Source organism: Carcharodon carcharias, chromosome 11, assembly GCF_017639515.1.
Source record: "Carcharodon carcharias isolate sCarCar2 chromosome 11, sCarCar2.pri, whole genome shotgun sequence".
NCBI classification, from domain to species: domain Eukaryota; kingdom Metazoa; phylum Chordata; class Chondrichthyes; order Lamniformes; family Lamnidae; genus Carcharodon; species Carcharodon carcharias.
In genome coordinates, this window is record NC_054477.1 from 83660213 (window position 1) to 83675513 (window position 15301).

At 41.3% G+C, this 15301-nt stretch overlaps 1 protein-coding gene across 1 annotated transcript in view; it reads right to left on the reverse strand.

Annotated features, from left to right (window-relative positions):
- Positions 1-15301, reverse strand: part of dlg2 (discs, large homolog 2 (Drosophila)) — a 916179-nt gene that overhangs the window by 283939 nt on the left and 616939 nt on the right. The window contains 1 exon segment of the mRNA XM_041198640.1: positions 596-710. Within this exon segment, the coding sequence (XP_041054574.1) occupies positions 596-710 (115 nt within the window).

The window sequence follows — 15301 nt, forward strand, 5'->3', positions numbered from 1 at the left end:
ACATATGGGATGTCATTTACAGATTAAGCATGACCTAAAAATCCTATTAAAAACAGTGGCCTAGAAATTGGACTGTGATACACCCATTTTACAGGCATAAAACAGGTGCCTAAATGCCCAATAAGGTAGACCATAAGTGCACCACCTGTTTTGTCGGTAAAGGTTCTTCAGGTGCTAGGCAGCTAAAACTGTGAAGCTTAAGATGGTTGTTCAAGGTAATATGTTATTTTACATATTTTTTTGTGGAGGCAGGAGAAGCATTACATTCATGGGCCACTGCTGGTCTCTGCTCATCTCCTTTAACTCTGATTGCCTCTGCTCACTTTCCACAAACTCATTTGCGCCAGGATAGGCAAGCTGTCACTAGGGCCATGACTGGTGCCTGCAACTTGCAGGTAATAAGAAAATGAGGCTGACATTTTAATGGCCCTGCTATTGGCTTCATTAGGCTTGTTCTACACTAACGTTGGGTCCCTTTTTCAGTTGCAATCCAATTTCTATGGAGGCCTATATGTCCATGCACATATACTTTATGTAACAGTATAATTACTGTTATAAGCAGATAAATGAATAAATAGGAAGTAAATGGATTTACCTTACATACAATGAACGTTTCTGATTAGTTCTCAGGGAGCCAGACCCAGAACTCATGCTGTGATTCATCATCTGTTCCCGCAAGTCATGGATTTTTGCTTCAAACCGGCTGTACTCTGAACGGGGAGGGTGGGGATAGGGAAAAGAAAAAGAGATAAAAGCATTTTAGCTTTTATTTTCCAGTAATACATTTGACATTGGGTTTATCAAATATGAAATCACAACAATTATTGGAACTTCCTCTAGTTCTCCCCAGCACTCTCTCCCCTACCACACACATTCACACCCAATGCCAGAAAACTCAAACCAAAGCTGGGAAAACTGCATTGTTCATAGGAATGAATTAAGTTCATTTTCTGGATGAAAAATGCATTTTCCAAAAAACCTTATTTTATTTGGTTCTAAAGTCAACACCTCTATAAAGATCCAAAATTGGCACATTATAGCCTTAATCAACAATGTGCATCGTTGTCATTATATTACTGATTGTATTCAACAATGTATGTTAGCTTTCATCTCTAAAATTGTTTGCCATTTCATATTGAAATATTGCAGAGCTGGTGGAAGATGCACGTATGCATATACACACAGAATTACGCAGAAAATTCCCATGTAGCTTTTATACTGCACAAAATCAAACACCTCAAACAGGTTTACAAGTGAATGTATGTTCTTGCTAGCATTTATAATGGTGTAATACCATACAAAAGATGTCATTTACACTAATGATTTAAGTAGAAATTTTACCACAAGACAGAATAGAAACATATGTCAGTATCTACTGATTTTCCAAAACATACTGATATGTAGCCATATTTTAAAATAATTTTTACATATTATCAGGATACATGAAGGAAAACAAAATGAATACATTCAGAACCCAACAGATATGCCCAACAGTTCTATCGTCAGCCTGCACAATACTTGTATTCTGCTCCAGAATAATTCAACATTACATTACAAATGAACATTCTGTCTCCTTAACAACTGTGATAGCTTAATCATTCAGCTCTTTGCACTTAAAGATCAAACAACATCGATCCCATTATCTCAATTCAATGCTTGATCTATGAAATAGGTTGTCAAAAGTCTAAAATTAAGAAAAAATAACAAGATGGCCACTAATCAAGATGAGTTAAGAAAACAGAAAGAAACAAGGAAAAACTCCTACTAAACACAAATAGAGAATTATATTGCAAACCACGCACACAGTTACAACAGCAGGATAACCTCGACAACCAACTGAGAGAAATCACCAGGGAAACCAAATACATTGAAACGGATTTCTATAAACCTCCATTCCAGTTAATTTCAGTGCAAACATTTTAAACTGATACCTGAAAGCAGCACACTGTTATTTTTCCCTGGATAACTCAATAAAAAATAATTAACTTCTCTCCTAAAAGCAAGCCTACCTTCTCAATATATTCAAATCTTCCCAGAAATAATCAGGTTCCAGGGCTATCCTGTCACAGCAGCAGCAGCAGTACAACTCAAGAAGGAATGACCCATTAAAAATGTGCAGTCAAACCTAGTGTCATTTGACCAAGCTGAAGCATCAGTGTTTTCTGTTATTTCAACTCATCACCCTATCACTGCAGTCTATGGTGGCACATGATGGGATGGGTTTAATAGCTCATAACATCAAACAAACAAAAGCCTCTAAATGCTGACTTCAGCTTTTTCAGTGGAATCAGTAATCATTATTTGACTTTATTTCCTATATCCCTTTCACCTATGTGCTTATAGTTTCATATGTTCATTCAGGCAGCCAAAGCTATTAATTGTTTTCCGCCAAGCTCAATACTGATCTCCCCTGCCTCTACTCGATAGTTAGCATGCTCCATTTTAATTCATTTGTTTACAGGTTTCTAAGGTTCTAAGATCAGAAGAAGAAGTGAATAAGGAATTTTTAAACACATTAATTTGCACATGGAAAATGTATGTATTTAAAACAACAATTATTTTAATCTTTGTATGTTATGAATAAACTTAGCACTGACTGTACAGGGGATACAGAATTTTGGTTATAATTTTAATGCTTATAGGACTGAAGAGGGGAAGTATATGCAAATTTTTAAAAAATGCTACATTGCTTGCCGCTTATGCCAACATAAACAGTTGGGGCAAAGTTCCTAATTTTGGTTTCATCTGGCACAAAATACAGGTTCATTTTACATAAGAAATGTCACAATATTTTAAAGTCAGCCTTGTGAAAATCAGCCAAAAAGGGAAAAGTGTTTAATAAAAAGGAAATTATCCTCAGTGCCAAGGGAGAGATACACTATGCAGTTTTGTGAAACAATTATGCTTCATTTTTCCAACTCCATAGTTACATTTTCAAAAGAAGAAAACAATTGTCATCCAAATTATTCACCTATTAATTGCAGTGTGTGTATTCAAAGTAATAAGAATGCCGAGTTAAACTAGGAGGCTATTGCAATAACTTTAAGAACACAAACAGGTGATATACTTTACAGACAAGCCACTCTGTACTCAGTTCCTAACAGTAGCCAGGGTGGCACTGGAGGAATTATAATAATTGATTACAGAGTCCTGGCATAGGGGAAAAAAAAAGTCAGGGCTCCTACTCTTTATCATTATCCAGTGACCTCTGCTGGAAAGTGTGCATATGAACAGAATTGGGTTCAGCTATGATGTCCCCATCAAATACCCTCTTGGATTTCTGAACTCCTATATAGGTGAGGATCTGGAAAGTGGCCATCATTTGAACAATCTTACTCTTTCTCTCAAATAATTATTCAAGATTTCTTAATTTTTTTAAATTAAAAAAATAAATAAAATTTTTAATTAAAAAAAGCTTTTAAGTTTATTTCTATAAACATTACCAGCTTGGAAAACACCGTTCACTTTCTGAAAATAGTAATATAAATTAGGGGGTTTTAAACACGTTTGTTTTCTGAGTATTAAACTGTTAATCTTCAGGACAATGCAAACAATTCAAGTACTTCAAGGGCATTTGAAAGCAAAATTGAACTCAAGTATATTTTTTTTAATATACAAAGTCTCTTTGCAAATCTGAATGCTTTTATCAAATGTTTATCTTCAATTTTACACGAATTATAGAGCTTGTACAATGCTAGATAAAGCCATCCATATGCCTGCTAGAATCAACATTCATTCTAGTTCTGCCTTCAGGTGGTCATTGGTCCTGGTGGAGAACTTAATATTTAAAGATTTAAAGTATTTCACACTAAAGAGAAATATTTTTTTTCATCTCACTGCTGGGCATAACCATATATTTAAATGCAATCTCATACGACTTGCATCTGAGTGCTAGGCAGCTATTTTCACACCAACACTAGATTTCATCATACTGCAGTACTAGAGCTGCATGTAAAGGAGGAGAAAGGTGGTAATGCTCTTAGTCCCTCTTCCAAAAGCAGGTTAGAAAATAATGAGGAGCAATAATTATGGGAAGCAGTGACCATTCTACCCTCAACTTATCAATATAAAATTAATCTAAAACTGAATGTTTGCTGAACAGTCAACAACGTGCAAGAATATAACATAAAAGATATTGAGTAAAAATAAATGCATATAAATAGATTCCAACTACACATTCTTCCTCCTCTCTGCATCCTCATAAAGGGTGATTTTAATCCTGCTTATCCATTAGAAACAGAGCAAGTGGGTAGTTACAACTGGTACAAAAGAATTAGTGCTCCGGTTCTGTCGACCACCCTCTCAATAGCACATAATTTTTGGGAGACTGAGGCATCTGCCAGTGGCAGATAGCGGTGTTGTGAATGTATGTGAAACAAAATTCTATGACGCAATTAGTGCCTTAATTCTATCTTAACATGAAATCATGGAAGAACCATCTAGTGACCAACCTGCTTGTAAAACCTAGCAGATTGGTCTCTTATAATGACCAAAACAGTATTTAAAAGGGACACCCACCTGCTGGTAATTAGATCATAGGATTAGTATGCCATTTTGCTGTTTGGATTACCAGGAGAGTTTTCAGCATTCAGATCACTTCCTCTTGATTTTTTTTTTGCTTTATGCCCCTTCCGGAAGTTTTATCTGCTTATCAATTTTATTTGGATTGAGGAAAAGTTGGACAAAGAAGAGCAGGGGTGGCAGCCTCAGCAACTTGCAGATTGCAAAGACTGTCCATAGGAATGCCATACCGAGCACAGAGGGCGCAGAGACCAAGAGACGCTTTTTTGGATCTACCTGAAGAGCAGTGCATAAAGAGGCTATACTTTCTAAGCAGTTTGTTGGTGACCTCTGCAGGCTCCTGCAACAAGTTCTGCTGCCTAATGGACCAGAGGCCATACTTTATCAGTAGCTCTCAAAACCTTTAACTTCTTTGCCACTGATTCCTTCCAGTCTGCTATAGTGAGCAACTCTTGTATCTCCCAGTCTGCAGTACACATTTGCACTAAGCAGGTCATTTATGCCCTGTTTGTCACGGCTATAAGTATATTACCACCGTACTGATTTCAACAGTCAACATGAGAGAGCCCAGAGCTTTACAGTTTCTGGCTTCCCTCATGCCTGAGGCATCATGGTCTGTACATACATTGTCATCAGGGTAGCAGAATGCCAGCCTGCAGTATTTGTGGATTTGGTGAACTTCCTTGACCAGTATGTTCTTGACCAAACAGGAGAGAGAAATTGCTGGATCTGGTGGTGGGGAATGAGGTGGGTATGGATCAAGTGCCTATTGTGAACACTTGAGTAAGAGTGATCATCATATCATAAGATTTAGATTAGCAATGGAAAAAAGCAAGGAACAATCTAAAGTAGAGTATCTAAAGTGGAAGAAAGCTAACTTCAATGGGATGAAAGGGGACCTAGCCAGTGTAAAATGGAACCAAAGTTTGACAGGAAAAGCTGTAACAGAACAATGGACGATCTTTAAGGAAAAGGCAACGCCATGTGAGAAGCCCAGTAGCTTTGACTGCACAGGTTCGTGTCGAGCAAGTGGAGCATTCCTTCAGAGTCCACAGGGCCCATCGGAGACACTCCCCTCAAAGTCATCCCTCCCTTCACCCTACCCCCTGGCCTCTTGAACAATGTTGCTCCACCCCTCTCACCCCCATCACTGAAACTCCCAATCCCAGACTCTGAACTCACCTGGGCTCATTGCTGTGGTAGGACTGTCTGTAGTCTCAGCAGTGGCCATCACACTCATCTAGAACTGCTGGGACTCTGAGAGCTGCCAGACAATCCAATTGTCTGGCAGCTCTCAAAAGCAGTGTCATCCTTCCAGATTGGGGCAGAAGTCTCACCTTAAAGTATTTAACGCTGCTCTCAACATTAAATTGCTGCAGGCAGCCTTTGGGATTGTGGGTGGGCTCCTCCCACCCTTGACCTTTTATCCAGGAGGTTGGGGCCCACAGCACCCTGTAAAATCCAGCCCTATAAATTGAGAGAAGTGAGGGGGAAAATAAAATTGGCAATAAGAGACTATGAGAATGGAATGGTAGTTAACATAAAAGGTCATCGAAAATCTTCACCATCATGAAAATAGTAAGCAGATAGTAGGAGGCAGGGCAGGACCTATTAAGGACAAATAAAGGTGATATACGCTCTGAGATGCAGAGCAAGGCCAGTATACTTAGTGGATTCTTTGTATCAGCGTTCATTAAGGAATAGGAGGCTGACAAAATATCAGTAGAAACAGAGATAGCAGAGGTAATGGATGGAGTAAATATATAGAGGATGTACTGAAAAGGTGGGCTATGCTTTAAGTGGGTAAGTTGCCTGGTCCACTGGACCTACATGTAGTTTGCTAAGGAAAGTTGAGGTGGAGATAGCAGAAGGGCTAGGCCTAATCTTCTAATGTTCCTGAGATACGGTGAAGATGCTAGAGGATGAGAAAGTGACAAATGTGATACTCTTGTTCAAGAAAGAGTGTAAAGACATTCCTAATAACCAAAGGCCGGTCAGTTTAATATCATTGGTGAGTAAGGTTTTAGAATAGATAATCAAGAAAAAATGAACAGGAGAGGTTTGAGTTAATTAAGGAGAGCCAGCACAGATTTGTATAAGGCATATCATGTTTGACCAATCTAATGAATGTTTTGGTGAAGTAACAGAGAAGGGAATGCAATGGATGTTGTCTATATGGATTTTAAAAATATGTTTGACAAACTACCACATAAAAGGTTAGTTAACAATATCGAGGCAAACAGAATAGGAGGGTTGGTGACAGCTTGGATAAAAAAAAGGAATATATTTAAAATTTCAAAATTTGCCAATGACATCAAACTTAGAGGTGTGGCATACAGTGAGGATGATACCAATCAACTGTAACAGGACACGGATAGGCTAGCAGAATGGGCAGACAAGCGGCAGGTGGAACTTAATACCGAGAAGTGTAAGATGATGCATTTTGGCACAAAGGATAGGGAGAGACAATATAGGCTTAATGGCAAGTGTGCAGGGGCAGAGGGACCTAGGACTTCATGTGCATTGAACTTTGGAGATGGCAGGACATATTGGGAGGGTAGTTTGCAAAGCCTATGAGATTGTGGGCTTCATATAGTGGTATTGAGTATAAAAGCAAGGATGTCTGGCCATCTGTTAAGCCCGCTTCTACTGATAAAGTTGCCACATGGCCTCATTATACTTAGCTGAGCTTCAAGAATGACTAATGCATGAAGCCCTGTGGGATGCTGTTTACACAGTTGCAAAGGAGACTCTAGCTTTGTTTGATTGACAGTTTTATTATCTTGTAATAAATTGATCTTTCTTTGAAATGGTTTTGCCCAGTTCCATTCATGGTAGTTAAGCACTCTAACCCTCACATTCCCCATGACCTCTCCATGTCTCCTCATATCGCCCATGCATCCTCCATGTACCATTATTTAGGAAAGGTGAGAGTGAGAAACTTGGGAAGTTAGACACCTGTTAGTTTAACATCTGTTGTGGGGAAGTTGCTGGAAGCTATAATTAAAGACAGAGTGACTGAGCATTAAGAGAAATATGAACTGATTAGAAAGAGCCAACATGGATTTATTAATGGTAGGCCTTGTCTAGTGCACCTAATTGAATTTTTTGAGGAAGTACCTAAAGTAGTAGACAGGAGATTGTTCATTTGGACTTCCAGAAGGAATTCGATAGGGTTCCACGTGAGACACTTTTAGTTAAAATTAAAGCTCATGGAATTAAATGCAAATATTTGACCTGGTTAGGTAGAAGACAAAGTAGGGATGGTGGCTATGTACTCGAATTGAAAGGAAATGATTAGTTGCGTCCCACAAGGATCTGTACTGGAACCTTAATCTTTCACTATATTTATTAATGTTTTAGATAATATAATAGAGAGCCTATATCCAAATTTGATGATAACACAAAGATTGGTGACATAGTAAGAAGTATAAACGAGAGAATAAAATTACAAAGAGAGACTGATAGCGTAAGTGAATGGGCACACAGTGGCATCTGGATTTCAATGCAGTTAAGTGAGCGGTCATCCTTTTTGGAACAATAAGATTGATGCAAATATTATTTAAATGGTGAATAGTTAGGAACAAGTCAAAATCCAAAGAGATTTAGCGGTCCATGTACACAGGCCACTAAAATGTAGTCATCATTTCCAAAAAAAATCAAAAGACTTTATAATTAGAGGATAAGAATAAAAAGGGTCAGATGTTTTGCTACAGCTATTTAAAGCCCTATTCAGACCTCATCTGGACTGCTGTGCACAGTTCTGGGCACTGCACCTTAGAAATGATATATTGGCCTTGGAAGGAGTTGAGTGTAGTTTCACCAGAATGATATCAGGAATCTGAGGGTTAGATTACGAGGGTGGATTCCATAGATTTATGAGGATGAATTACATGGACTATGTTGATATTCCCTGGAATATAAAACATTAAGGGGTGATTTGATTGAGGTTTTTAGGGTTTAGAAAAGGCTTGGTAGGGTAGAGAGAGAGAAACTCTTTTTGCTGGTGGGGAAGTCTTGCACTAGAGGGTATAAAGCTTAAAACCAGAGCCAAACCATTCAGAAGAGAAACTGGGCCGGAACTTTTCCCTCCTGCCATAAGTTCCATGGTGGCAGCAGGGACCCAGAGTGTTCCCTGCTGATGAGCAGGGTGGGCTGTTATGCGCAATGGTGCGCTCCCCGCTTAATTAATCATTCACATTGTTCACAGCGCATCTCATGGTGGAACAGGCAGGAAGTCGCATGCCCCGTCATCATGTCTGAGCGCTATATTTAAAAGGCACCCAGAGAGTCAGTGGATCAGCGCATCAGAGCTTCAGAGCACTGAGATGGCCACAAGAAGGCATCAAGCAAAGGCCCCACACTTCAACCATGCCTGCCTGGGGACTCTCCTCTGGGCCATGGAGGACAGGAGGGGTGTTCTCTTTCCCAGGGATGGGAGCAGGAGGCTCACCCAACTCACCATAGTGGCTTGGGAGGAGGTTGCCAGAGTGGCCATTGCCAGAAGGAAGCAGAGGAGGACTGCCCTGAAGTGCAGGAAATGGATAAATGATTTAATTGACACCATCAGGTAAGTGAATCATTTACTTTCTAATTTCACCTCACCATTTTTCTGAATCTGGCACGGGATGTGGACGCCAATGGCAAGGCCAACATCTGTGTTGCACATCCCTAAAAGCACTTGAGAAGGTGTTGGCATGCTGCCTCATTGCCCCACTGCAGTCCATGTGGTCTGTTGGTAGGGAGGTAACTGTGGATTGCTGTCCCAGCCATACTGAAGGCACAGCCATTTTGGAGGGGGTGATGGGGTGGGTTGGAGTAGAGGGCAGTTTGCAGATGCTGCTGACACCATGCCTTTTCCTTCTAGCTGCTAGAGCTCGTGGGTCTGGAGGGGGCTGCTGAAGTAGCCTTGGGGACAAATAGCAGTACATCTTTCACATACCACACACTGATACCACTATGGGTCGAAGGTGGAGGGACTGAATGTTAAGGGTGCCTAATTGTGTGTCAATCAAGAGCCTGCTTCATTCTGGATAGTGTCCAGCTTCCTGAATGCTGTTGGAGCAACATTTATCCAGGCAAGTGGACAGTGTTCCATCAAACTCCTCACTTGTGCCTTGTGCCTTTGGGGAGTCAGGTGATCAATTGTTAGCCACAGAATTAGCAGTACACAACCTGTTCCTGCACCAGAAGTGCTCACAATCCATTTGTTTTTCTTTATGCAGGAGAAGACAGCACACAATAGGTGAGAGAGGAGGAAGACAGGAAGGGCCTGCCCGTGAGCCAGTCCCTCAGATAATTTGAACAGCAGGCTGACGAGCTGGCAGGGGAGGACTGTGACCATGCCTATGACAAGGGCAAGGTCAGCTTCCCCCAAGCATCCAGTGAGAAAGCATGCTTAACTTCTGAAAACCTGAACCTGAGGGTGATGCTGTGTGAATGTAGGAGCCAGTCTAGGCCGTCACTCAATCTCTATTTTCTCCATTCCAGGTTTCAGTAGGAAGAGAGGGAGGCCAGCCCCACTCCAGAAGTAGGCACCTGCCCCAGGACAACTCTGATGAACACTTCTTCACATATGTAGAGCAGTCATAGCGTTCACCTGCACCCTCCACCAGCCAGAGATGCATACCTCAGACGGTGATATAGCTAGGTTAGGCTCGTGCTCACACTCTCAGACATGTGTCCACAGCAGGCAGGGGCAGTGAGAGCCCTAAGAAACACTTCTTCATGCAAAGGATGGTAGGAGAACTGAACTCTGTCCCACAGAACAAAAACAAAAACAGAATTACCTGGAAAAACTCAGCAGGTCTGGCAGCATCGGCGGAGAAGAAAAGAGTTGACGTTTCGAGTCCTCATGACCCTTCGACAGAACTTGAGTTCGAGTCCAAGAAAGAGTTGAAATATAAGTTGGTTTAAGGTGTGTGTGTGGGGGGCGGAGAGAGAGAGAGAGAGAGAGAGAAGTGGAATGGGGGTGTGGTTGTAGGGACAAACAAGCAGTGATAGAAGCAGATCATCAAAAGATGTCAACAACAATAGAACAAAAGAACACATAGGTGTTAAAGTTAAAGTTGGTGATATTATCTAAACGAATGTGCTAATTAAGAATGTTGACATCTTTTGATGATCTGCTTCTATCACTGCTTGTTTGTCCCTACAACCACACCCCCATTCCACTTCTCTCTCTCTCTCTCTCTCTCCGCCCCCCACACACACACCTTAAACCAGCTTATATTTCAACTCTTTCTTGGACTCGAACTCAAGTTCTGTCGAAGGGTCTTGAGGACTCGAAACGTCAACTCTTTTCTTCTCCGCCGATGCTGCCAGACCTGCTGAGTTTTTCCGGTAATTCTGTTTTTGTTTTTGTTTTGGATTTCCAGCATCCGCAGTTTTTTTGTTTTTATCTCTGTCCCACAGAAAGCAGGAAATGCTTTTTAATGCTTGCTTAATAATTTTAAATCTGAGATTGATAGATTTTAGCCAGCCAAGGATATAAAAAGATACAGAGCTAAAGCAGGAGAATGGCATTAGGAAACAGATTTCTACGTGTTCTTGTCTTTTGGTTCCCAGATATCGTTAATAATCACACTTTAAGCTTGTGAAGATCAGAAATTCTTTATGTTTAATTTTGCCATGCTGTCCAGTTCAAAAGAAAAACCAGATTGAACTGGTTACGTACACATTACCGCAGTCTCTAGTCTAGCTATGGTCCCATTGAACACTTACACATAACACATTAGTTCCCAGCTAAGAAGTTCTTAGCTATTTACAGATAATACAATATATAACACAGATCAGCCATTATCTCAGTAAAGGTGGATCTGGCTCACAGAGCTTAATTCCAAAAGGTATTTGATACAGTGCCACACATCAGGCTTGTTAGCAAAATTAAAGCCCCTGGAATAAAAAGCAACATGGACATGAAATTGGCTGAGTGATAGGAAATAGAGGGTAGTGGTTAATGGATGTTTTTCAGAAATGGAGGAAGGTTTGTAGTGGAGATCCCCAGGGATCAGTGTTGGGACCCTTGTTTTGCCTTATATAGATTAGTGACCTATACCTTGGTGTACAGGACACAATTCCAAAATTTGCGGGTGACATAAAATTTTGAAGCATTGCGAACTGTGACAAGGATAATGTAGAACTTCAAAAGGATATAGACAAGTTGGTGGAATAGATGGTCTAGCAGCAGATGAAGTTCAATGAAACAAAGTGTGAAGTGATTCATTTTGTAGGAAGAACCCGGCGAGACAATATGAAATAAAGGGTACCACTCTAAAGAGAGTGCAGGGACCTGGGTGTGTGTGTGTTCATAAATCATTGAAGGTGGCAGGACAGGTTAAGAGATTGGTTAATAAAGCATACAATATCCTAGGCTTTATTAATAGGGGGCATAGAGTACAAGAGCAAGGAGATTATGTTGAACTTGTATAAAGCACTCATCCAGCCTCAACTTGCATCCAGTATGGCATCCAGTGCTGGGCGCTGCAATTTAGGAAAGATGTAAAGGCATTAGAGAGAGTGCAGAAATGATTCACAATAATGATTCCAGGGATGAGGAACTTGAGTTACAAAGATAGACTGGAGAAGTTGGGGCTGTTTTCCTTGGAGGATAGAAGGCTCAGAGGGGATTTGATGGAATTTTCACAAACATGAGGGCTCTGGAGACAGTAGGTGGGGAAAAACTGTTCCCACTTGTGAAAGGATCAAGAATGAGAGGGCACAGATTAAAGGTAATTGGCAAAAGAAGCAATGACACCATGAGAAAAAACATTTTGATGCAGCAAGATGTAAGGATCTGGAAAGAACTGCAAGACAGTGTGGTGGAGGCAGGTTCAATCGAGGCATTCAATAGGGAATTAGGTAGTTATTTGAAAAGGAAGAATGTGCAGGGTTATGGAGAGAAGGCAGAGGAATGGCACTAACTGATTTGCTCATTCGGAGAGCCAGTGCAGACACAATCGGCTGAATTGCCTTGTTCTGTCCTATAACAATTCTGTAATTATGTGAATAGCCTAATCCTGTTCCTATGTTCCTAGAAGCCTATGCAAAGGGGTCTGTTTCTCAAGCTATGACTTGTGATTCTTATGGCCTGCAACTTTTGGGTGGCTGAGCCTGTGAAAGCTTGGCTGCAGATCAAGAGGGATGTGGTGGTGGTGGATAATCATCTTCCCTTGACATTCTTTCACATTAGTATCACTAAATCCTCACCATCAACATTCTGGAAGTTACCATTGACTAGAAACTGAACTTGATCAACAGTAAAAATATTGACTACAAGAGCAGGTTAGAGGCTAGGAATTCTGTGTCAAGTATTTGACCTCTTGATTCCTAAAGTCTTTCAAATATCTACAAGGCATAAATCAGGATTATGATGGAATACTCCCCACTTGCCTGGATAAGTGCAGCTCCAACAAGACTCAAGAACTTGACACTCTCCATGCCTTTATTATCTCTGGCAAGGTGAACATTTGTTACCCATCTCTAAATGCCTTTGAGAAGGTGGTAATGAACCACTTTCTTGAACCACTGAAGTCCATTTAGTGTAGGTGCATCCACAATGCTGGTAGAGAGGGAGTTCTGGGATTATGATCCAGTGACATTGAAGGAATGGCGATAATGTTCCAAACTTAAGGGTGGACTCTATCGATGGCAGAGCAATAATGTCACTGGACTATTAATCCAGAGACCAAAACTAATGCTCTGGGTACATGAGTTCAAATTCCACCATGGCAGCTGGTAGAATTTACATTCAATTCATTAATACACCTGGAATTAAAAGCTATATCAGTACTGGTGACCACAAAACTATTGTCGATTGTAGTAACAACCCATCTTGTTCACTCATATCCTTTAGGGAAGGAAATCTGCTATCCTTACCTGGTCTAGCCTCCACGTGACTCCAGACCCACAACGATGTGACTGACTCTTAAATGCCCTCTGAAATGGCTTAGCAAGCCATTCAGTTGCATAAAACCAGAGCAGAAAAGTCAAAAAAGAAATGAAACTGATGGACCACACAGCATGACCTTGGCACCAGAAATGACAAAGGCACACCCAGCCCTGTCGAACCCTCCTTTATCAACATGTAAGGATTTGTGCCAAAATTGATAGAGCTATCCCATTGACTAGTCAGCAACAGTCTGACATAGTCATACTCACCAAATTATACCTTACAATGTCCCAGGTACCACCATTACGATCCTTGGGTGCCCCCACCAGAGGTGGCACCGCAGTGGTATACAGTCAGAAGGGAGTTGCCCTGGGAGTCCTCAACGTTGATTCCAGACTCCATGAAGTCTCATGGCATCAGGTCAAAAATGGGCAAGGAAACCTCCTTCTGATTACCACGTACTGCTGCCCTCAGCTGATGAATCAGTGCTACTCTATGTTGAACACTGATTAGAAGAAGCACTAAAAGTGGCAAGCACACAAGGTGTACTTTGGGTGAGGGACTTCAATGTTCATCAACAAGACTGGCTTGGTAGTACCACTACTGATCGAGCTGGTTGTGTCCTGAAGGGGCATACAAAGCTACGGGCCAAGTGCTGGAAAATGGGATTAGAATAGATTGGTGCTTGATGGCTGGCATGGACACAATGGGCCGAAGAGCCTTTTTCTGTGCTGTATAACTCTATGACTATGATATAGCTGCTAGACTAGGCCTGCAATAGGTGGTGAGGGAACTCCTACTTGACCTCGTCCTCACCAATCTACCTGTCGCAGATGCATCTGACCATGAAAGTATTGGTAGGAGTGACACAGTTCTTGTGGATCTGATGTCCAATCTTCACATTGAGGATTGCCTCCATTGTGTTGCGCGGCACTACCACCATGCTAAATGGGATAGATTTTGAACAGATCTAGCAACTCAAAACTGGGCAGCAATGAGGCACTGCAGACAGCAGCAGCATAACTGTATTCAACCACAATCTGCAATCTCTTGGCCCAGCATGCCCCCCTGCCCACTACCATTACCATCAGGCTGGGGGATCAACGCTGGTTCAATAAAAAGTGCAGGAGAGCATGCTAGAAGCAACAAAAGCTATACCTAAAAATGAGATGTCAACCTGGGGAAGCTACAATACAGGACTACTTGCATGCCAAATAGTGGGAGCAGCATGCGATGAACAGAGTTAAGTGATCCCACATCTAACGGATCAGATCAAAGCTCTGCAGTCCTGCCACACCAAATCATAAATGGTAGTGGACAATTAAACAACTAACTGGAGGAGACGGTTCCACAAATAATCCCATCCACAATGATGGGGGAGCCCAGCACATCAGTGCAAAAGACAAGACTGAAGTATTTGTAACCATCTTCAGCTGAAACTGCTAAGTGGATGATCCATCTTGGCTTCCTCCTTTGGTCCCCAGCATCACGGATGCCAGTGTTCAGCCATTTTAATTCACTCCATATGATTTGAAGAAACTGCTGAAGCACTGACTGGATACTGCAATAACTATGGGCACTGACAACATTCTGGTGCTAGTACTGAAAACTTGTGTTCCAGTACAGCTACAATATTGGCATCTATGTAGAAATGTTAAAAATTGCCCAGGTATGTCCTGTCCAAAAAGAGTAGGACAAATCAAGTCCAACCAATTACTGTCCCATCAGTCTACTCTCGGTCAACAGCAAAATGATGGAAGGTGTCGTCGACACTGCTATCAAGTGACACTTACACAATAATAACCTGGTCACTGATGCAGTTTGGGTTCTGCCAGGGCCACTTGGTCCTACCTCATTACAGCATTGGTCCAAACATGGACAGAAGAGCTG